General features: G+C 37.2%; 1 protein-coding gene, 1 long non-coding RNA gene and 1 pseudogene across 3 annotated transcripts; 1 reads left to right on the top strand and 2 right to left on the bottom strand.

Annotated features, from left to right (window-relative positions):
- Positions 1-6,241: 6,241 nt before the first annotated feature.
- On the top strand, positions 6,242-9,904 carry ACR10 (ACT-like superfamily protein). Its single transcript, XM_021961467.2, has 6 exons — positions 6,242-6,680; positions 7,102-7,320; positions 7,485-7,590; positions 7,916-8,252; positions 8,741-9,025; positions 9,313-9,904. Exons 1-6 carry the CDS (start codon positions 6,527-6,529, stop codon positions 9,448-9,450), a joined length of 1,239 nt encoding a protein of 412 aa, XP_021817159.1. The 5' UTR covers positions 6,242-6,526; the 3' UTR covers positions 9,451-9,904.
- A 937-nt stretch (positions 9,905-10,841) lies between these two features.
- LOC148293320 (uncharacterized) lies at positions 10,842-11,460 on the bottom strand. Its single transcript, XR_015837173.1, has 2 exons — positions 11,371-11,460; positions 10,842-11,262 (listed from the first exon to the last, which is right to left on the bottom strand). It is a non-coding gene; the product is annotated as an uncharacterized LOC148293320 (long non-coding RNA).
- Positions 11,461-16,846: 5,386 nt separating this feature from the next.
- Positions 16,847-21,226, bottom strand: LOC110744502 (uncharacterized; annotated as a pseudogene). The gene is made up of 13 exons (XR_015837172.1): positions 20,610-21,226; positions 20,311-20,448; positions 20,043-20,124; positions 19,810-19,886; positions 19,598-19,675; positions 19,354-19,466; positions 19,156-19,272; positions 18,868-18,959; positions 18,708-18,774; positions 18,532-18,613; positions 18,319-18,410; positions 17,439-18,227; positions 16,847-17,154 (listed from the first exon to the last, which is right to left on the bottom strand). The product of XR_015837172.1 is annotated as an uncharacterized LOC110744502 (transcript).
- Positions 21,227-24,894: the final 3,668 nt, after the last annotated feature.

Below are 24,894 nucleotides of genomic sequence, written 5' to 3'. Positions count from 1 at the left end.
AAGTGCCTGTTTTCCCCTCCATTGACTTGAGGAATCTATAGCAACGAATCTACAGAGATCCTTAGAGCCGGTGCACGACAGATCAGCAGGAATCAGGACCACCGTCCGATTGAAAACGACATGGACATTTACAATGATTAATTACAATAACTTATATAAGCTTCTTGATTTGATCCAGCAGACATGGAACACCGTTGGGGTTCATGGGTCATGCTTCATTGTTGTAAAAATTAAATAAAATTAAATAAAAAAATATTGAGAAATTGGGAATATATTTTTATTTAAGTGGGTAGGTGGGTAGGTGGGCAGCTGGGCAGCTGAGTGTGTTAGAAAATGGAGATGACTTTGCTGTGAAGTAGTTTAAGGGACAGTCAAGCATTGGCCAATGGCATCCATGGATGGTTCAGTTGAAGCCTAGGTGTTCACTGGGTGTGCCCCAAACCACAGCTGTTAAAAATTCTTGAGGGTTTTGCTTGGGTTTGGTGTGATTCTTTCTTACTTGCTTGCCTGACAAGGAAAACCAAAGATTTATGGCCCAGTATTGATGGTGAATTTTGAATGTGGGGAGGGTTTATTTTATTCAGTAGGTCAATCTTGACTTGGTTACTTGTGGGAAGGGAAAAGAATGTCATTTACTTATTGAAGAGCTTTGACCAGAAGAAATAGAGGGAAGAAGAAAGCCATGTGTGGAGAATTAGCAGGTAATGATGCGTCATATGAAAGATACATGTTATAGCAATGTGCAAAGAAACTTAACCACGGCAAAGTGCTGTTCATGATATGGACCTTATAGGATGTGTTCAGCAAGGAAATGCATAAACAGTTATATTATCTCCCACATGGCTCTCGTTTGTACCAAAAAACAAATGTTAAATTATTTGTGCTAATATGTTGAGCATGCATGTTAATCTGAATTAAAAAATCACATGTCAGGTTTCGGTTGGGCATCTTTTAACTTGATTCGATTAAGTTCGGTTTCTGATCCCAAATAATTAACAACCTCAAGTTGAGCTCAAGTTGGCCGGTTTAGACTAAGTTGATTTAATCTATAGGGAGGGAAACTCGAACTTAGGTTCAAGGGAGCGAACGCACTACCCTGGCTACAAAAGGAAAAAAGAAACAAACGGATTCATAATTATTTATAGCCAATAAGTCCAATAAGGTAGTAACAGTAAGGAAGTAAAGCATAGCTTTTCAAGCTAATATGAACCTCTCTCTTTATAAAAAAAGAAAAAGAAAAAAGGAAGGAGAGTATTATGTCAATTATAAAAAGCCATATACTCTCAGGCTCAGCAGCGCCAATCTTTTATTCTCTTCTCTCCTACAGCATCTCATTGCATCTTCTTGTTAAGGAATCCTCCTCCACCCACTATCTCTAAGGTTCTCCTATTTCTAGTTTTCTACCCTTTTGATTACGTCAGGCCTTAACCTCTTCACATCCACAATTTGACTCAACTTTCTCGACTTGCTTTTCATTATTTTCCCACACCACTAATTATACACAAATGATATGTTTGTGCTTAATTTGTGTTACATTGAGAAACACACTAGGAAAAATTTGGAATGGCTTTTAAAAGAGCTAAAAGCTTTTGATAACGAAAAACTTTTTTGAAAAGGTTTGACATAAAAACTTACAAGTGCTTATGAGTCATAACAATGTTTTCAGGAAACACTTCCAAATACTTTGTCAGATAGCACTTGAATTTTTAATAAGAACTTCAATATTGCGTTTTCCAACTGTTCTAGCAAAATCACTTGTATGCAGAAATGCTTCCTTATATAGCAGTTTCAATCAAATATGATCTCTAACAAAAATGGACATGGATTTATTTATAATAAATATGTGATCTAGAATGCCTTTTTTTATTTAATTTATTTAATGTCTTTACCACTGGTTGGATCTAGCCATGTTTTGGGTAGGCAGCTGCCTACTCCAAAATTGTCAGAAAATAAAAATAGGTAGAGAGAGAGGAGAGAAGGATAAAAGTGGTAGGGAGTCAGGTAATTAAATATGAGTGGTGTTGAACTTTATAATTATTTTGAACTATGTAAAATTATTTGGACACCCAATTTTTTTGTTCACCCAAGCCTAATTTCTTGTACACTAGAGCACACATCGTATCAGTGCTATATACATATCCTAGCTTTTAAAAAATTTCCGTATCAGTATCTATGCAACTTTCTGCCTACTCCACTTCCAAATCCTAGATCCGCCTATGGTCTCTTTACTTTGATAGAAACTGCTTCCTCATACTATTAATAAAATTGGATGGCTAAACTAGATTGCCAAAGGCTAAAGCTAGCCACCGAGCATACAAACTTGTCAAGTCATTATCTATGACCTATATGGTTAGGTCAGGACCCACACATGCCGCCCGACAACGCAACCGGCTACTGGACAATTTTTTCAACCAGGATCTTCCCCATCATCAATATAAAACCCTAATATTCGAATAAAACATAACTTCCTCAATTTTCCAAATTTAAGCAATACCCCACTTAAATTGCCGAAAGTGAAGTGTGTTCATACCACAACAACAAAGCCCCACTACTAATTCTATATTACAACTTGTATAAATTATCAACGCATACACAGGTGACTCATGCATCAACTATTGAGTGAGTGATTGTGAACAACTCATACATCAATGGTTGAGAGACACACACGCGAGTGTTTGATTCGTATTGCAACTCTTTAATGATTTTTATTGTTTGGAGCAATCGTCCACGCTAGCATAGAGAACTCGTGAATCAACTGTAAATTAACCATAAACGACTCATGCATTAACAACTGAAAATCACCTATAATTTTTCACAGTTTCAACTACGTTTAACGGCCGCTGGGTTATGGAAACTAGTCACTGATGCAATCATATCACTTGATTGTGATCCAATTAGCCATAAACACATTGGGTGGGGGAGATATCTGAAGTTCAAGATCCTAGATATGCTTAGCCAACATAGGAAAATATCATGACGCAGCCTATGAATCACTGAGCCAAAAGTGAGTGCTCACTGCTCAGAAGAAAGCAACCTCCCACAGAACCACTGGTTGGGTTGTCTCCATCTCCTCCCCTAAGGAGGACACGTGCCAATTAGATATCAACAACACCAACAATGACTTTACCGTAAAACCAAAAACCAAGGCCAAGGGAAAAACTACTAGTCTCTTTCACGTGATTAAAGACTTTTAAGTCTTTATCTCCTGCGCTAGTTAATTATTGTAAGAAAACATTATTCTAATGATGGTTGTATTGACCACGTACGATGCAAGATAGTCCAGTTTGAGGCATGTAACGTGGGATATTTGGCCACCGTCCCCTTTGTTGCCTCTATCTGCGACACACAGGCCTGTTTTTGGAGTATTAGAAGAGACCTCTATCTCCATGGGAGTATAAGTTAGGGAGTCTTTTCAACCATGTTCACGTGGATATATATATAGATATATATATATATAGATAAGATATAGTTCATCAAAGCTTAATTCAATGGATTGTGGGGTAAGAAAACCATCTTTTCAGGATTTAGTGTGTTGTGTTGGTAATGATAGCTAAACTAACTCTCTTCTCATCTCCTACCATTCCAACATATTTGCAAGCAAATTCATATTATTTACGGTTGACGGCTATTCACTTATGTGAGATTTAGTTAGAGGGGAGATTTAGTTACGGTTGACGGTTATACTTTTATCTCTAGAAAGACAATAAAAATTGTAAGTATAAAAGAAAATCATTATTAGATTTTTAAGCTAATAAATTTAGATAGTCCACTCGTTGATAAATTCTTGGTTCCGCCCTTGTAGATGATGCGTTATCTTGAGTTGGGTTGGCTTAATAAAATTACTCTACCTACCAAGGGGAAAAAATAATTAGAATAAGATTAATCATCTATGGCAATAAGATTCCGATACCTACCATATGCGCACTACAATATCAATGCAATTTCTGTGCAACTCAATAGTTATAGTATGATATTCCTCACAATGCTCTTTTGGTATTTTTGAATGTGCAAGCACTTCAGAAAGATTCAAGCCCATCTTGGCCGTCCATTTATTTACTAATCAAATTATTATTATCTACCAAGATTGATGACATGGTGCACCTGACATCACTCCTTTCCTCAGGAGGAGTCACCATTTTCTTTTCCAAGTTCAAAGCATTTCTATGTAAAGTTCACTTTTTATTTAAAAAGTATTAAAATATTTTTTCTCTTTTCATTATTAAAAAAAATTCAAACTTTTATATATTTTCTTACTTAAATAACTACAAGGTGCCTAGTGATGTGGTCCATATATAAGATTTATTTACACTAATACTCCATGAGATTTTTTGTGTTTTTAACAAAATTCTCTTAGGTCTCAACAATTACACGAATATCCCTTGAGGTTTTAGTTTGTTTTCACAAAACTCCATTTTGTTGATTGTTTATCCAAAAATTGATGATTTTATTGAAAAAAAACTTAAGCAAATGACAAAATTAACCACAATGAAGTATATGCAATCTAATCTTGAAGGCCAACTTTGTCATTTGTAATTTTTTTTTGGTATAAAATCATCATTCTTTGGATAAAAATCAATGAAGAGGAGTTTTGTTAAAATAATTTAAAACTTTAGGGAGTATTCGTGTAATTTCTAAAACCTCAAGAAGTTTTATGAAAAATTCGAAAACCTCAGAGGATGTTAGGGTAAATAACTCCCTATATAATAGTCATTTTATTGTTAAATATTTTACAATGGTATTTATTTTTTAGTTAAAAACACAAAAAAATTATTTTAGGAACTGTCTATAAAATTTGAACTCCAATCATACTCTCTAGTTTAGCGAGTCATAAATACTAGAATTTTTTAAAACTTAATATAATTGGTCCATCACTATTATAAAAAAATTAAAAAAAATTAGTTAACATTAATTAAAAGTTTAAAATAAACTTCAAAAAAAGCAGTATTTAATTACAGAGAAACACTAGGAGTCAATTTTCTCATCTCAAAAAACATGAACTCCTTATTCTTGGAGGCGGATAAAGAGCACTTTTTTTTAAGAAACGAAGGTGATTAGGTGGAACTGATTAAAATTAGCAAGTGGGGAAAGATAGCGAGAATTGACAAAGGAAGTTTTCTTGAAGCATCCGCTAAGATAAGCACGTGAGGGGACCGCATCAACTAAAAATAAGGCACGTGATGGCGGGTTACGCTCCGTATGTGCGCGTGTGGCACCGGCACTTTACCCGAGACATGTCACGAGCGGTGGGTGGTGTTACACTGTTACTTGCATGCCAATTTATCGCCACGCGAGATGATATTTGTTCCACGTTCTCCGTAAATGAGTTGATGGAGTTTGAGGTTGGCTAGGCCGACCATTTTTCAGTCTAACAAGGTCCAATGATACTGAACCGTGTCGATGACACGTCATGTTGCTGTTGATTGCTTACGTTTCAGATAAGCTGCAGTGGCACCAAGTTGGCAATGCAATTCCAATTTTTTTAAATGTTGGAAAAAAGAAAAAGAAACAATTCCTCATCTTTTGAGTTGGCATGCAAATTTGAGTGTATTCCAATTATTCAAAAATTTTGTTCCTTGGAAATTACTTGTCCAAATGTTACAAAAGTCATGCTATATTCTTAAGTGGCCCTATTATTTTTGTTTTCTTTATTATTCTCAAATTTCTTTTGAGTTACATATATTTTGTTAGTGTGTATAAGTTTCATACAACAAGTAAAGAAGCGATCGTAGTTTATAAGATTTGAAATTTAATATCTCTTTAAATAAAATAAAAATTAAATATCATTAGACTAATGTGACTTAAAGTTGTATTGAGTAAATCTTTGATTAATGTGTTTTATAATGATGTAAAGTGAAAATGAATTTGAGTTTGATTGTGTTGGGCTTTCCTATATTCTTATTGTTAAAGATAGTTATGGTACTACTTACCTTAGAAGTTGTCCTAGCAATATTTTTTTTTAAATTATTTGGACCTTTAGCCCTCTTATATATCTAAAATAATAATAATAACAATAATTTTCGGGCAATATAAAGAGCCCAAATAACCAAAGTAATTAATTTTAGACTGAATAGAAAAAAAAAAATGTAAACAAATATGAGCATATTTTTAAATAAAAAAAATTAGGTTAAAGATGAACTCAACGGGTGGAGCTTCTAACCCGCCAACCCGTCCATGAGTACCCTCCTCCGGAAACCAGTATATCTCGTGGTGAGATTCACAAGACCTACAAAAACATGAGAGAAAAAAAAAAAAAAAATCAAAGACAAAAAAGCAACGACAACAAGAAGAACAAGTGAAGCAGAAGGTGAGAAGTGAGAGGAAAAGCCTCAACTCTCTCTCTCTCTCTCTCTCTCTCTCTTCATCTTCTACTTTTTATGCGTCTCCACTGTGCTCCTTGCTCAAACCAACAGGCTCACAAACAAGTGAACTCCTCTCACAAAAGCAAAGAATATTGCTCCAAAAAATTAAACATCTCCTTCTTATTCAACAACTAAAGCAGGAAGAAGAGCTAGAAGAAGAAGAAGACATGGGTATTCTACATGATGATGTAGTGATCATAACGCAGGCAGAGAAAGAGGGAGACCCAAGTGTGATTACAATAAATTGTCCTGACAAGACTGGCTTGGGTTGTGACTTGTGCCGCATCATTCTCTTCTTTGGTCTTAGCATTGTCAGAGGAGGTAAGCTAAAATGGGATGTTACTGCTTTTGCATGCTTATTACAATTAATTCATCTTCTGTTTTGTTGCTGAGAATATGCAGAGAGAGAAAGGATGAGAAATTTGAATGCTTTGGTTGAGCTAAAAGTTTCAATTTTTGTCCCTTTTTCCTTTCCTCTGCTTTCCTCAGCAACCAAACCGTTTTGATTAGGCTCTTTCTCAAATTTGTTTTAAATTTATTTAGATTTTCTTAAAACCAACTGATGGGTATGTGAGAATTGCCTTATATTTTGCTAAACCAGACATGGGTAAATGAGATTTTCCAGTGAATTTGTGAAACAAATTACGGGTGTTTTGGGTTTTGATAAGATTTTGTGAACCCAACAGAAAAATGTGTACTTGAAGCTGAAAGTGTTTGCTTGTTTTCTGTTTGTGTTTTGAAGATGTATCAACGGATGGGAAATGGTGCTACATAGTGTTTTGGGTCATTGGGAATCCAGAGACAAGATGGGGTTTGTTGAAGAAGAGGCTAGTGGGGACCTGTCCTTCTTGTTCCTCGGCTTCTGGGATTTCTTTTTACCGGTCTGACTTGCAGCCACCAAAGCCTCCTGATGTGTTCCTTCTCAAGTTCTGTTGTTATGATCGAAGAGGGCTCTTACATGGTAAATTTCTGTTTTTGTATCTGCATGTTTCTTAAATGTTCTAAGTTGTTGGGAATTGATATGAATGAGGAGCTTTGTTCTTCATTTTATTGCTAATCTTTCTAAAAGATCATCAAATTGAAGGTTATTAATTGGTGCCTTACGTACTTTTGGTTTTTGTGCAGATGTGACAGGGGTTCTCTGTGAACTCGAGCTGACCATCAAGAAAGTTAAGGTATCCACCACGCCAGATGAGAAAGTGATGGACCTGTTTTTCATCACAGACACCAGGTTCTATTTTCTTGATATATTCTCCTAAACATAATATGGGGTGATTTTCTGGTTTCCTGTTTTCTTTTTCCTTGTAATTTCTATGGCGTCCTTACGGCTGTAAACAATCCCAATTTGAATTTCAAGTCAATTGACTGCAAAACGATATATGAGTACAAGTTTGATAGACATATTTTGCACACACAAAATACAAAATATTGAATGATTCAAACATTCCAATGCTTTCAGCACTTGCAGATTGGAGCAGCACCATCTCATGTTGCTCTATTAGGAAACTTATTCTTCTTTATACGTGACTTAATCTCTGAATTTGTTTCTTTATCAGGGAACTTCTGCATACAAATAAGAGAAAGGAGGAGGTGTCTGACTACTTAAAAGCAGTCACGGGAGATGCCATGATAAGTTGTGAAATTGAAATGGTTGGTCCTGAGATTACTGCATGTTCGCAGGGGTCTTCGTTTCTTCCATCTGCAATTACCGAAGACATGTTTGATTTGGAAATGCCCGCTGAACTCCCAAGTGGATCACTCACCTCCAGAAGTGTTTCTGTGACTATGGACAACACGCTGAGTCCTGGTCACACGCTGGTCCAAATCATTTGCAAAGACCACAAGGGTCTTCTTTATGATATAATGAGAACTTTAAAGGATTACAATATTCAGGTAGATATATAAGTAATGTGACATTTGCATCAAATAAATATTCTAAGAAAGCAAGAGTGGTCAGTGGATGTCATGTACTCTATACATCATAGGAAAATGAGCTGTTTTCTTTTTCAAGAAAAATTGCTGATCTCATCATTCTTTCCGGAAGATTTAAAATGCATTCAAAAGATTTTTAGTTATAATTTTCTCTAGAATGCTTTTCCATTCTTGACATGGAAGCCCATTACAAAGAATAAGTTTCAGTCTTGCTTTGGTTTTTTTGAGGGTTAAGATTAGTTTATGTATCCGTGTGGCTGAGTTGTTAGTTCTTGCGTTACCAGTAGCCAAGGGACATATTTGCTCATTGTTTGTAGCATTTCATGCTTGGTTGGCATGCATACATTTGGTAATGGAAAATTTTGATCAAATTTTAAGAGGGTTAACAGAATCTTCTGGGGTTACAATATCTAATTTTCTGATGATATCTGAATGCTATGATGAACCAGATCTCTTATGGGCGCTTCTCTATAAAACAAAGAAGACACTGTGAGATTGACTTGTTCATCGTGCAAGCTGATGGAAAGAAGATAGTTGACCCTAGCAAGCAGAATGCATTGAGATCCCGCTTGCAGCTGGAACTGCTTCGTCCTCTCAGAGTAGCTATTGTTAATCGAGGTCCAGACACAGAGCTGCTGGTTGCAAACCCTGTGGAATTATCTGGCAAGGGCCGGCCTCTTGTTTTTTATGATATCACCCTTGCTTTCAAGATGCTGAACACTGGCGTATTTTCGGTACTTCCTGATCTTCACTTTGTACTTCCAAACAGGCATATTTTGGCTTTCCCTTGTATGATCCAAGGACATTAATATTTGAGACAAAATTGTATGCTCTATTACAATTTGGTTTTCTTCATGTGTTACATGTATAAGCAAATGGAACTAAGGTTTATGGTTCTTACTAAACAGGCTTTCCTATCTTGAACCGTCTTAATGGAATTTATTGTCTTGATCAATTGTTTCTTTGTTTACCTTTCTCTAGCTGGCTAAGTAACTTCTGCTCTCCTGATTGTTTTTTTCAGGCTAAGATTGGACGGCATCTAATTGGAGATAGGGAATGGGAAGTTTATAGAGTCTTGATTGATGAAGGGGATGGCTTGTCAGTTCCCAGGAACAAGATTGAAGAACAAGTTTGGAAGATGTTGATGGGTTGGGAGTGATAACAAATGCAAATGCCGTTCCTCTTGGATGCCTGTGTTGTTCTGTACATCAGAATTCTCCCCATTACCACATCACTAAATGTAATTGACGGGATATATGCCGTTAAAAGGAGAAGCAGGTTGCATATCCTATATTACAGCTTGTCCATACTAACTCTATATAGTAAGAATGAGAAGAAATCAGTAGTGAGGAGATGGAAACGGAGAGTGCAGCTCTCATGGCACTTGCTCATTGTTGTAAAAAGGTAGATATGGTGCCATTTCTTTCATGTGCTATTATAGTTGAAGAAGTTCGTTCTTGTGATGGATGGATGTGGTTGGTCAGTTGGATCAAATTGTGCAGTTCAACATTTCCAGGCGGCTCTATCTTTTATATTTTTGTTGTACATACCTCTGTAGGCTGAACGTTGAATTATAATAGAAAATAAAGAATAACTATTTGTCATTGCCAAAACTCTCTCTCTCTCTCTCTCTCTCTCTCTCTCTCTCTCTCTCTCTCTCTCTCGCACTCACTCTCTCAAGTTTGATCAGATATAAAAAAAATGAGATTCAAAGCAGATTCTTTTGATGCACCCCAAGTTGGATCAAGTTTGAGTGCTCACAAGTTTGATCAGATATAAAAAAAAATGAGATTCAAAGCAGATTCTTTTGATGCACCCCAAGTTGGATCAAGTTTGAGTGCCCAAGAATATTGTTCTTTATTTTTATTCAAAAGAATTGAATGAGTTTTCTTAGCTGTCCTGTCCTCATCCTTTTTAATGCAGAGCTGAGAAAGCCTTTAGCCTCAGCATATATAAAAAAATCAGCTTGCATCAAATTATAAGTAGATTTATTTTGTCGGCAGATTGTATTCCATCACAGGAAACATATTCTCTACATGGTCTTTAAGTCAATCAAAGGTGAAGCCAACATTCCAAATAATCTGTACTGATTGAAAATGACTTTCAATCATCACACAGGTAATTTTCTTGTTGCTACAAATATCAACGGTCCAGAATCCAGATCATCATTGTTCTTTCTTAATTAGGTTAATGCTGGTAACATTAGGTCTCTGTCATGAACTTTGAGATTGCCTTTTATTTATTTATGATTTTTTACCTTTAGATGCTTTTTTTTATAGCTCCAATATTTCATGGTTGCCCTATTGCTTACTTGTCCCTTTCTAGGCTGATTTTAACCCCTTTTTACTCAAATATTTCACCATCAAATTTGGAACATCTTGGTCAGGACAGACAGGGTAGGGTTCCTAGTACCATTGGATCTTATAAGTTTTATTTCATGCATGTTGTCTTGTTGTGGCCATTATTATTGTGGCTGTTTCTTTCAATTTACTAGTATTTTTTTCTCATGCTCTTTATGAAAAGGTAAAAAGTCTTTGCTGGTAAAGAAGGTGGCTCTAAGGTCACAAAGTTTCCCCAACTTTCACTGGTGCAGATAGGTTCAGCTTGAAAGATTGAAACACTAATTGTGTACATATACACTATTTTCTGTATAATAAGCAAATAAAACAAAAGAACCCATGAAAAATCTATTCACTAGAAAATTTAAAAACAGCAAAAGAAATCCACAGCGAAAAGAACCCATGAAGGGCAATAGTAGATATGTCACAAATACAGCAATTTCTGGGTCCTCTTTTAAACTTTGTTGCCTTCTGTTTTTCTGCTTCCACAGCTTCCAGTATATTCTGAATTTGTGCAAGATGCCAGCAACTACTACCCAGAATAAGATCTCAGCAAATATGACATATAAGAGGGTTCCTAGCCTCTTTGAGTGCCATACATTGATGAAAACATGTTTCTGGATCCAATGCACCTGTTAACAGTTTGGTTCCCTCATTAAATTAGATTACATTTCCAGACAAATTGTATCAAAGCAAGAAAATTTAGTATGATTTTGACAAAGGGGATTGATTATACTTACAAGTGAATTGTCTGAAGATTTATAATACCATCCATTTACGAATGCTGCAAAGATGCCCTGAACTGCCATCACAAACATGCCAAAGATAGTGTAATTGAGAGAATAGAGATGAAAATGGAGAAGAAGATTTGCAGAGAATGCTAATCTGAAATTGTATTACTCACATGGAGAGTTATATGCAATTGTACATGGTTAATTATTAGTTACATCTAATACCACAAATCCTGGAAAGGTATCCCTAAAACATGGATATGTAAACATCCCTAAAACATGGATATGTAAACATGGAAAAGTATGAGAGATGGTAGACAAGCTTTCCTTGGTTTAGGGTCTTGTCTATGTCTTGTCTTTGTCTTAACTAACACTCCCCCTCAAGTTGGTGCAAAGATATCACGCATGCCCAACTTGTCAACTGAGTCATGAAAGACTTTACTTGATACGGCCTTTGTCAGAATGTCGGCAAGTTGGTTTTCCGAGTTTACAAACGGAAACTTAATTATACCACTTTCTAGTTTCTCTTTGATGAAGTGTCGGTCGACTTCCACATGTTTGGTACGGTCGTGTTGTACTGGATTATGTGCTATCTCGATGGCAGCTTTATTGTCACAATATAGGTTTGTGGCATTCACTTGTTTAATGTCAAGATTCTTTAGCAATCTTCGCAACCAAAGCAATTCACATACTCCTTGAGCCATTCCTCTAAACTCAGCTTCAGCACTGGATCTTGCTACAACTCTTTGTTTCTTACTCCTCCAAGTAACTAAATTGCCACCCACAAATGTAAAATATCCAGAAGTTGAGCGTCTATCCGTGATACACCCTGCCCAATCAGCATCAGTGTATCCTTCAAGATCCATAGGTGTATTGTTGCGTAGATTTAGCTCCACCAAAATGGATTAAGCTGCATCCTCAACTTGTGATACTCGCAAGTGCACGAACCGTTGGTAGTATAGCATATGTAAGTGCGAGGTCGATTCCACAGGGATTGGTGATTGAATGATCAAATTTAGTTTCCCTACACAAAATAGAAACAAAAACAAAGAACATAAAACAAGGAAGAAAGAAATAAGTAACTCAAGCAAATAAGTTCCCAAGTTCAATTTAGATTAATGGATTGATTCTAGCTAAAGTATGATTAAGCCATGGTGTGTGGTCATAACCTTGTGTTCCTAATTCCCTAATTTGATCATTTGTTGTCTAACCTAAAATTAAGCATTAGGAACCCATTAAGCATAGAAGAACATTTTAAACAACCAAGTATGTATCTAATCCCTGTTGTCGAATGTCCATACATACTCTTCCTATTCATAGTTCAATTCGAATTAAAGCATGGTGTATACTCTTAATTCAAACCAAGATAGCTAACATGCAAGCCTAAATGGTGATCAATCTTTCAAACTAGCATATTAACTTATAAGCATAATGAATAAGAACAAAAACCATAATTGAAACTTGGAAACTAATTCAACTTGAAAACTTAAGAAAAGAATTTACATAACAAAGAAAAATAAATTACAACTAAGAAAACATTAAGGAAACTAAGAGAACTTTGAGGAAGAAAGGAAGTGTTTGAGAACTTTGAGGAGGGAGAAGAAAGTGTTTGGGAACTTTAGAGAATTTTGGAAGAACATGTGTTTGAGAGCTTTGAGGATTTTGGAAGGGAATGTGTTTAAGACATGGGGAATTTGGAAGAGAGTGTTTAGGAACTTTGAGAATTTGGAAGAGAGTGGTTGAGAACTTGGAGGATGTTTGTGAACTTGGAGAATTTGAGAACTTAGGGAAGGAAGAGAAATGTGTTTGTGAAGTGTTTGAGACATGGAGACTTTTGGAAGAGAAGGGAAGTAGAGAGATGTTTGAGAACTTTGAGGATTTTGGAAGAACATGTGTTTGAAAGCTTTAGAGAATTTGATGAAGGAAATGGGAGAAGTGTTTGGGAAGTGTTTGGAGAAGAGAGTATTTGAAGAATTTAGAAGAAGAGAAAGGAAAAGTGTTTGATATTTAGTACAAAGAAATTTTAATAGAATGATCTTATTACAACAATTGAGAACTACAAAGGGAAACTAAGAGAATTTGAGGGAGAGAAGGGAAGGGAGCTCTAGAGAAGTGCTTGAGAGCTCCCCCCCTTGGGGTGTTATTACAAGCTTAGAGAACATCCCTATTTATAGGCCTAGGGGAAGTGAAAATCAGAATTCAATAAGACTAATGCATACAACACTTGAATTATAAAATCTGAAATGGTTGATGCACTTGTATTAGAAAATCTGAAATGGGTGATGCACTTGTATTAGAAAATCTTGAATTGGTTGATGCACTTCACCACTAAATCCCACCAGCAGCCCTAGCTCATCTTCATGTCACCATGACCAAGCTTCCAACCAGAAATGATAGCTCATACCTAGCTCACCATGACCAAGCATCCAACCAGCACATGCTGAGGTCAGCATGACCAGCAACTTCAAGGGCTTACAACTTGGGCTTCTCTTAATCAAATTAGGACTTTAAGCACTCTAAATTGAAGTTCAGAATGTCTTCTTTCCAGCCATATGTTATTTGGGCCAATCCAAGGTCGGAGGAAGAAGTTAAGGCCGAAACAAATTGCTAACTCATTTTCCGCGCTGATAAGATCCATCCTGAGCATGGTTCTGTGTTTGCTAGGTAACGGACTCCAGATTTATCCAATGGGGCTGAATTTTGGATATGTTATAGTACACACCAATTGGAGCAACTTTCATGAAGAATGTGGCCTCATCCGAGCTATGTAGGTTGCTGAAACAAAGCTTGCAATATGACCAACGGAACTGGACTGGCAGGGGGCTGTAGCCATAATGAATTTGTCTTTAAGCTCTTCATCAATTCATCCAAATTAGGCCTTAACATGCTTGAATTGCATGAATTATGTTCTCCAAAGCCATCATTGTTACCTAAAGCTCAATTAACTGAAAGATAAACACAAAAAGGATTAAAAGCACAAGTTTAACTCAAAAACATAACCAAATCATAAGCTAGAAGGGTAAGAAATAATATACAATTATGAACCGATCATGTATGTTTGGAGAACATCAATCCTTTTCCAAGGGCAGTCTTCAAGTATCGCATTATCCGTATTACTCCATTCATGTGTGCTTCACTCGGTTGATGCATGAATTGGCTTACCACACTCACAGCATAAGCTATGTCAGGGCGTGTGTGGGATAGATAAATCAATCGCCCAACTAACCTTTGATACCTTTCTTTATCAGTAGGAGCTTGATCTGGATACATTCCCAATTTGTGATTTTGTTCAATAGGTGTGTCAGCTGGCTTGCAATCCAGCATTCCTGTTTCTGTCAACAAATCTAACACATACTTTCTTTGGGATAAAAATATGCCATGTTTAGATCTAGCAACTTCAATGCTAAGAAAATATTGTAACTCACCCAGTTCCTTCATCTCAAATTCACTTCCAAGGAGCTTCTGTAGATTCTGCATTTCTTCATTGTCATTACCGGTAACCACCATATCATCTACATAGATGATCAGGGCCGTAAGCTTTCCACCACGACGCTTTAAGAACAATGTGTGATCTGAGCTACTCGGAGTGTACCCAAATCGTTTCATGGAATCAGTAAATCTCCCAAACCAGGCTCGGGGTGATTGCTTTAGCCCATACAGAGATTTTCTCAGCTTGCATACGGTATTAGGACCGGATGTCATAGGAATCCCTGGTGGTGGATCCATATATATTTCTTCTTGTAAGTCCCCATGAAGAAAAGCATTTTTTACATCATATTGCAGTAGTGGCCAGTCAAGATTTGCAGCCAAGGATATGAGAACACGTACAGTGTTGATTTTGGCAACTGGTGCAAATGTCTCCTGGTAGTCAATTCCATATGTTTGTGTATATCCCTTGGCCACTAATCGAGCTTTGTATCGGTCTATGGATCCATCAGCTTTGTATTTAACAGTGTATATCCATCGACATCCAACTGGTTTCTTCCCATGTGGTAAAGGAACCATTTCCCATGTAGAATTCTTTTTCAAAGCTTCCATTTCAATTGCCATTGCTTCAGTCCATCTAGAATCTGTCAATGCATCCTGCCATTTACTTGGAACACATACAGTAGATAATTGATTGACAAATGATGCATATGACTTTGACAATCTATGAGTGGACACATGGTTATTGATGGGGTATTTAGATTTAGCATTAAGGTCAGGGCAATATTGAGGTTTAGGTTTTCCCCTAGTGGATCTAGGTGGAAGTGTATATGGTGCAACATTAGGTGGTTCAGTGGTTACCTCAAGTACTTCTTCATCACTAGACGAATGATGCGATGGCAGGGCAGGAGGGGTTGTATTTTGTAGTTGATCATCAGGGGCATCTGGATCACCTTCTGGTTCCATAGTCTCAAGGTCTTCACTGAGGTCAGGACTGGACAGATCATAATTTTCTTCAGAATTTTCAACTCTGTGAAAAAGCGACCGGTCGCTTGGTTCTTCACGACCGGTCGTCTGGGGAATTTGAGTTGCATTCGTCTCTGTGTAAAAACGACCGGTCGTAAATGTGTCTCGACCGGTCGCATGGGGCACTTCGCGACTGGTCGTCAATGGATCGCGACCGGTCGCCTGGGGCACTTCATGAGAATCTTCAACTCTGTGTAAAAACGACCGGTCGCAAGTAGGGTGGCGACCGGTCGCCTGGGGTACTTCTCCGTTTTCTTCAACATTTTTTTCGATATTCTCTTCAAATGACAAGTCCTTCTCTTCACTCCCCCTCTCCCCCTGAAGAGAAGGGGTCTTGGAAACCATAAAGTAGGCCAAATCTTCATGAAAAATAGTATCCATAGTGACAAAGATTTTTTGAGTAGGAGGATGGTAACACTTGTATCCTTTTTGATTCAAGCCGTATCCAATAAACACACATCGGAGGGCACACGGATCCAGCTTACTCCGTAGATGAGAAGGAACATGAGCATAAACAACGCAACCGAACACACGAGGAGGCAACTTGAGAATGGTAGGAAGAGAGATGTGATGAGCCAAGGTATCTAGTGGAGTTTGGAAATTTAGAACGCTACTAGGCACCCGATTAATCACATAGACTGCAGAGAGAAGAGCATGACCCCATAAGTGATGAGGAACAGATTTATCAAGCATATAGGCACGGGCAACTTCAAGTAATTGGCGATTCTTTCGTTCGGCGACACCATTTTGTTGTGGAGTGAAGGGTGTGGAGGTTTGATGGATGATACCTTGGTCCTTGAAGAATTGAGCCAAGGCACCATTCACATACTCCCCACCATTGTCAGACCGAAACACTTTGATGGATGCTTGGAACTGAGTGGTGATCATAGCATGAAATTCGCGGATTGTGGTGGTAACATCACTTTTATGGGTGAGCAAATATACTCATGTCATGCGGGTACAGTCATCTATAAATGTAACAAACCACCTCTTGCCAGTAGAAGAGACTTTAGCAGGGCCCCAAACATCGGAGTGAATCAACTCAAAAGGAAATTCTGTTTTACTATCACTTGAGGGAAATACAGTGCGATGGCTCTTGGCCAACACGCATGTTTCACACTTAAACTGAGAATCAACTAAGCCTTGGAATAAAGATGGAAACAACCGTCGAAGGTAGCCAAACGATGGATGTCCTAAGCGACGATGCCATAGCCAAATCTGTTGTTGAGCACGTGAGTTTTGAACATGGACAGCTCGTGGTGGTGATGAGACCGTCAAGGTATACAACCCCCCTCTCCGTTTACCATGCCCAATCGTCTCGTGAGTCGTAAGGTCCTGAAACTTACAATGAGAAGGATAGAATGTGGCATAACAATTATGTGAGTCAAGGAATTTCCCAACAGACAGCAAATTGCATTTAATAGAGGGGACAAGTAGTGTATGAGGTAAGGACAATTTAGGGAAAAGTGATATAGTCCCTTCTCGAGCAACATTAGAAGGAGCCCCATTGGCACTAGTGATGTAAGGATAATGAGATTTAGGAGATAAGGTGGAAAAAATAGTGGAGTCAAAAGTCATATGATCAGTGGCACCAGTATCAATTATCCATGTAGTAGAGCGTGTACCTGAGTCGGGATTGGAGTCGGAGAGTAAGGTAGGAGATGGAGACTCACCGGTAGTCATGACATAAGCAGTCTTGGGTGCCATGTTGTGGGTCTTGTGTGAAAGTATGGATACGTAAATGCAGCGGAAGATTTCAAGAACACAACAGGGGTACAACAGAACCAAGTAATCAAAGGAACACAAGTTTAGGGGAACACAAGTTTGAATTATGCAGGGACAAGGTCAAGTAGAGGGTTTAAGCAAACAAGCTTAGAACTTCAGCAAACAAGAGCACAAATTAGGATTGTGATCACAACCAATTTTAAGGTAAGGCAAAGTATGAGATAGGAATGATATAACAGCAAATTATGGGCAAGGATAGGTAGAGATTAGGCAAGAACAAGGTTATGCAGAGGCAACCAAAATCGATTGCTCTGATACCATGCCAAAAATAGTGTAATTGAGAGAATAGAGATGAAAATGGAGAAGAAGATTTGCAGAGAATGCTAATCTGAAATTGTATTACTCACATGGAGAGTTATATGCAATTGTACATGGTTAATTATTAGTTACATCTAATACCACAAATCCTGGAAAGGTATCCCTAAAACATGGATATGTAAACATCCCTAAAACATGGATATGTAAACATGGAAAAGTATGAGAGATGGTAGACAAGCTTTCCTTGGTTTAGGGTCTTGTCTATGTCTTGTCTTTGTCTTAACTAACAAAACACTAGCATTGCATTCATTCCTATCCATTCCTATCCATTCTAGGAACAAAAAGGGCGTCCGGTAGCCCCAAACATCAATCTGTTTATGTAGAAGATAGTCATTAGTTGTCCCTGGATTAATCTTCAATTGGACTAGAAGCGATAGCTCGAATAGGTTTCAACTTGTTTACCAGTAAATAAAATCCAGAAAAAACCAGTCCAGCTGCACCAGCTGTGAAACAAACGTAGCTGAAGCTGTAGAGTTGCTTATTGATGGGAATAGCTGCAAGCAAGTTGACAAATTAAGAAGTTTAACTTTGGAACATGGATTGTTTCATGTTGAATTGTTTGAGGCAGAGAAAGTAGAGCCAAGAACTAGGCACAAAAAGGTGAAGGAAGCTCACCATCTGTAAAATGCAGAATGATGGCTATGACAATCAAGACAAACCCCATTGAAACCCATTGTTTGAGCCTCTCAGAGTGACCCTGCATGCATGAGAATCCAACTTCACCATCCTAAATGAATTTAAAAATATAACTAAAAAGTGCACTAATCTGTGAGTTTCGAGAAATGGGTAACCTTGAAATGGATCAAAACGTGCCCATAATGGATGCCAATGGTGCCGCTAAGGATAGCTGAAATGGAACTGAGAAAGAAGAGCAGCCAAAAGTAATTAAGTTCCACCTTTGTTCTTCATGAAGTAAGCATGTAATTCACTTGTGTTACTCAATTAACATACCTCAACAAGCCTTCAGGTTCAAATGGTCCTGTGCACCAACTTGGAGTTCCCTCTCGAAGAGGACCGTCACTAGGAGAGCTAAGGGTGCAGGCCTACAAAATTGTCACAAAAATCACAACAAAAACTTAAAAATTATTCTTCCTCTGTGTTTTTGTCTGTTTTTGCTTATTAGATGCATGACAATTGAAATATGAGTAAAGCTAATGTAGTGCAGAGATGGGTACAAATAGTTTTTCTGATTATACAACTGCATCAAATTTATATAGCTAAGCTATTAAGAGCTAAAACCTTCAAGCGTCTCCAAACAGGTTGTGTGTAGATATGGTTTATGCCCCAGACCTGTCGATCCACATATCCAACTGCATTGCAAGCAGGTCCTAGATGTCCTCTCATCCCACACTTAACCTGAAAAAAGCAGAAAACAAATTTAAGGCATGGTGAAAAGTGAAAACTTCCTACACTTAGTCATTAAACAAATATACCTACCCAGTATTCTTTCGATCCGTGATCTTTGTTGTGTACCACAAAACTCCAATCCGGAACATACAATGAAAAGGTTGTAATCATGTAGACGAGGAACGCGACGAACCCTCCAATCCTGAAGAATGGGAAATTAGAATAAAATCAATTAGATAATGTGAACAAAGTTATAAGATTCAAACTGGGATAAATTTGCTAAAGTTTGCATTATTTGATAGTGAAATTTAAGATCATAGACTCTTTACTTTCCACTGCCACTTATATACAGTGAAAATAGATAGGTGAATGTCTCTATTAGAGCAACAACAAAGTAAACCAATGCTATTCTCTGTTTACCATTTACCAACACATACAAACCAAGAAAGAAAACAATGTCAGATGAGTCCTTGTGAGTTTCATCAATTTGAAAGAACATAAAATTATAATTTTATTTTTAAAAAAATCATGGGTTTGGGGAAACACCTGAAGGATGCCAAACCATCGAATTTGCTTCATCTCAACTCCATAAGAGAGATCATCTGGCGCGTGGGAGTATCCTCCTGCAGTAAATCATGGGAGAGTGAGAGGTCATGCACCAGAGCAAAACATATATAATGGGAAGAAGATTTGAATTTGGCACATTAATTCTCTTTAGCTAAGCAAAGTCAATGTATTGTTGTTTAAGCAAATAATTTTCCTTAACACAGGACTATCACCTTGCAAAATGATTACCCAAAACATAAGCTTCAATGTCCTTAAAATAATCTTCTTGATTGCATCATTGATCTTGGGAATTTTCTGCAACATCAAAATGGTCATAAAAGCTTAGTCAGTGATCAAATTGGCACAAAATTTTAGAAAACAACACACAAAATTTTGTTAAATTATGGATAAACCGATTAAGAGGTCGTGCGTTACATAACCCAAACAGATAAAAACATTGAAACATTGATAGGAGAAGTGGTAGATTAATATATTATAAACCTTGAGAGCAAGGGCTATGGCGACCCCCACAATGAAGAGGAAGAAGGGCATCACAAAATCGGCCAATGTACATCCGTTCCATGGTGAATGGTCAATACGTGCATATGATCCTCCAGCATCATCTACCAATATCATCACCTGTATGCACATATATACACATGATCTCTTACTTGTCACAATATGCATGCATGTACAAATTAGCAAGATCAATGCAATCGTACACCATAAGAAAAGGCACTGTGTATAATATGTTACGTTGTTAGATTGTAAAAACGGAACGGTCGGTGATGAATATATACCACTATGGTGAGGCCTCTGAATGCATCCAAAGTAGCAACCCTCTTGCTCTTCTGCTTAACCACTAGTAGTTGCTCGCTCCCCTTGATTTGCTCCGCCTCCAGAGGTGTGGCTGCCACCGCCGCTTTGTTCTTCTCCTCATGATCATGGTCAATGGCATTTCCACCACCATGGTGATCAGATGTTGTATTTACTTTCTCACTGATGAAATGATCCTTGTTATAAGAACGACCTTCTTCCAACTTCCTAGCATCATCCTCCATAACTTTCCCTCTCTATGCACTAAAGTTATTGGATAAGTTTGTAGAAGTTGGAGAGGAAGGAAGAGCTAGCTAGCTAGCTATAGGAATATGAGCAAAGACAATTGTGTAAGGTACAAAAGGCCAGCTTTTAATGTTGGCTTTGACTGGAGCAATTGGGCCATGCATATATAGAAACACAAGTATATATAGGTAATGAGAAAAAAAAAATGTATACATATATATAGGTGATATAATTGTATAAGAATATATGATGAGTCGGACAAATCAAGGAACTTTGGCAAGAGAAGAGAGAAATGTGGTCCCGAGCCCATGGTGGGTGGTAGTAATATAACATTCTTCTTTAAAATGGATGGTTATGTGCAGGGCCGGCCCTGACTTTTCGGTGGCCCTAGGCAATAAACTAAATGAGGCCCCTTCCCTTAGTATATATAAAATTGCAAAAAAAACAACAAATAAAATGATTTTATGTAGAGTGTAGCCATATCTCCATATAAAACAAAAAAATTCTGATTACGTATTTAATATCATGAAGGAAATTAAAAATTTACAAACCAACATTCCAACAACCAATAATGGGAACATGTCAAGATACATTAAAACTAAGTGTTGTACAAAATACTAAACCCTTTCCCTTAAGATTAGCTTCTGGCTTCAAGCTTCATCACATGAGATTAGCAAAATCAGCTTTAAAAACAACATATGAAATGGTTGCAGCAAATTTGGATGGGTACAAAATCTTCCTGTAGCCTTCTTCCTCCCAAACAGGCAACCAATAAGAGATCCATCCCATTACAATGTGCAAATATCTGAAGCTTTCCCTTTATCAAATAGCTGCTTGATTTCCTCTCCACCATTTACAATCAAAAAAGTAAAAACTGTAACATTAAAAGTACAATCAAACACTGAAAAATCCTTGATCTTCTAGCACTTTGAGAAACTCCACTCCGTACCTCCACCTGATTCATGTACATCTGCAATGATAAGATATATGCAAGCTTTTGTTAAGATAAGTTTAGTAGATGTCATTGTGCAGTTTTATAGCGACTTATATAAGGAGACTTGGGAGATTATCTCCACCAGGCAGAGGATGTTTAGCCTTAGAAACAAATCCAAATTAAGTGAGCTAGCTGTATGCTGTAAGTTAGCGGCTTGATATCTAGAAAAGTCAAATTAGAGTGCCAGTATGAATCTATAATTATCCTTTGCGGAGTTTCGTAGAGACAAAAAACAAGTTAGACAAGAATAAAATCTGAACAATAATCTGATTACCACTCTGTATCTCTCTGTGTTTTGTTCCTATTGGAAATTGAATTGAAACAATAGTTTGCTGGGTAGGAACAAATATAAAGAAAAAATTATAAATTTGATTACCTTTTCAGTTTCTCATGCTCCTCCCCTCTTGGTCACCATCAATCTCAAAGACAATTTGTGAGCTTTTTGGGTGAGATTGAAACTTAGGGTTATAATATGAATTTGATATGAGAAAGATGATAGAAACTGAAAATAAAGGATATGGATAATGGATTGAAGGGAGATGGGAATAACAGAGAAAAATATAATGGTGGATTATTAAGAGATCGATGGATTAAATAGAGCTCCATGGAGAAATAATTAGGAAAGGGGCTGTTGCTCTTGGCTGGCTGTGTGGCGTAGGAAACAAAGAGTTTCTGAATGGGAAGAGGAAGAGCCTTCCTCGTTCAATTACAACGCTGACTTTTTGTTTTTGTTTTTTTAATTTTTAGTTGGACAATAAAATATATATATATATATATATATATATATATAATATAAAAAATTCCCAGGCGCTTGCGAATAGAGCAGACTTTGTTGGGAGAGGTCCCTGCTTTGCGCCCGACAGTACCTCGAGGGTTAGTCCCCGCAATCGCGCTGGGGATACCTTGGTTTTCACCAAAAAAAATATTTTGGGGCCCCCTTAATTGGAGGCCCATGGCCAAGGCCCTTCTTGCCTACCCCCAGGGCCGGCCCTGGTTATGTGCAAGATGGTACGTACTTATATGTATAGCGTTTGTGCAATCACTGCTTTTTTCAGGCCCTGAAATCTGGTTGTGACAGCGGCACGTACCTTGAGGATTTAAAAAATATAGCACTTAGATTCCAAGGTTATACTCCAAGAATTCCCAAAATACATTCCCAAAATACGTTGAGTCCTTCTATTTAAATTAAAACGGGTTGAATAAGAGTTTTTAACTACAATAGAAAAATAAGTATAATATTATACAAAATATATTTGAAAGTTAAACCAACCCCAGAGGTCATGGTATAGTACCAACAACCTTAGAAATTATTTTGCAAACCAAATAATAAAACTTTACCAACCCATCCAAAATTCGTAGTTATACAAAATAAGTAATAATGTGATCAGTTGTGAGGAATAGAGTTCACAACTTGTCAAATTACGTGAGACACGATTCAGATGCTAAAAAGTGACGAAGTCACACCAAGATGTCACCCACGAATGCAATCTACAACAAAAATAGGAGTGAGTATCACATATGTTCATTTGCCCAGCAAGAGGGCTCCATGCCAGGTTTGAAAATAAATAACGAATATAGTAATAATAATATAATGAGATCTCGATTTGATATAGAAAACAGTGAAAAAATATGCACAACACAAACTGTATCCATTTATGGTGGATTCAAAACCAACTACCCTTACAAGAAATAATAATGAAATCCAACTCATCTGTTATGGTAGCGAGAGTGTCCAATCAACGACTAAACTGCCTCAACTAAACCTCATGCGCAAGGTAAAGTCTGTCTATGTAACCCCTCCAAAGGTTTAGGGGATCGAAACCCAAAAAAGACGATATGCCCCTTTCACCCTCAGGTCATCGATGAAACTGCCCGCAGGCAAGTGCCCTCCAAATTTTGGAAAATCCAAAACCAAGCATATATGACAATTATAAACAATGCAGCTTTTCCGCACAACAATATTTACTATGTCATACATACACAAAATACAAGTATGAAAATGAGTCCCTTTACTTAGAATCCAAAGCTGATGCCTGACTTGCCTTCTGCACTTTCAAACACAAATTTTCCTTGCTTGGGCAACTGATTTCTAGTCCAACATTTCAAAATCTTACTAAAAATCTTTATTTGCAATTTAGTCCTTATAACTATCTTTAATTGCACATTAGTCCTCACACTTGTCAATAACTTCATGTTTGTTCTTATACTTTCCTATATTTTCACTTTGGCTCTTATACTTTGTCCAAATTACATTTCAGTCCTCATACATTTCAATAATTTCACTTTGGTGCTTATATTGATTTTAAATTGCCTTTTGGTCCTCCCACTTTAGAACCGGCTTCGGCCAACAACTCGAAAACAAATGTCAAGAAATCAAACCATCTTAAAACTTTACCTTGATCCTCTGAATTGGTCTGAAATCTTGAATGAAGCTCCAAAGAGAAATAACCAACTCAAACAACACTCGAAAACTAATAAAAGCTTGTTTCATGTGTACCACTGCCAGAAAGCTACACTAGTTGGACTACCACGATTTTTGGATATGTTGTAGAGAACAGATTTCTGAACAACCTTCATCAAGGAAGTATTGTCATCTGAGCAAGGGAAATTGACATACAAGAGTGAATAATGTAGTGTACAGTGATAACAGCAGGATCTGAGGAAGTGACGAACATGCTTACAAGTTACCACAGACATAGTTAGAGTAGTTCAATTGCTTTGCTTTTTGAATATGTCACAGTTCTCAAACTGAGGAACAATTTTAGTAAAGGAATTTTTGTCAAACGAGCATTGGAGATTATAGAAAAATGTTGAAAACCAAGCTGCAGAAAACTCACCAGCTATGGATGAACACAGAAATATCAGAGCCCGTTTGAGGTAGCTAGATTGATCTGATTATGCTAAGTTTTCGATATGTTATAGTACTCGAGCAGATGAACAACTTTGATGAAGAAGTGTTTCTGATTTGAGCTTTATAAATGGGACTTCTAGACTGATGGAAAGTACCCACGAGTTTTGGGTTTTCTAAA

The sequence above is a fragment of the Prunus avium genome, chromosome 7 (assembly GCF_965620075.1).
Source record: "Prunus avium chromosome 7, drPruAviu1.hap1.1, whole genome shotgun sequence".
NCBI classification, from domain to species: Eukaryota; Viridiplantae; Streptophyta; class Magnoliopsida; order Rosales; family Rosaceae; genus Prunus; species Prunus avium.
This window is presented reverse-complemented; position numbering and strand designations above follow the sequence as displayed.

Bases quoted from the DNA above. Each gene is read 5' to 3' on its own strand.
- ACR10 (XM_021961467.2), top strand. From the start codon at position 6,527: ATGGGTATTCTACATGATGATGTAGTGATCATAACGCAGGCAGAGAAA. The intron at 6,681-7,101 runs GTAAGCTAAAAT...TGTGTTTTGAAG, and splicing joins TCTTAGCATTGTCAGAGGAG to ATGTATCAACGGATGGGAAA. The intron at 7,321-7,484 runs GTAAATTTCTGT...GTTTTTGTGCAG, and splicing joins TCGAAGAGGGCTCTTACATG to ATGTGACAGGGGTTCTCTGT.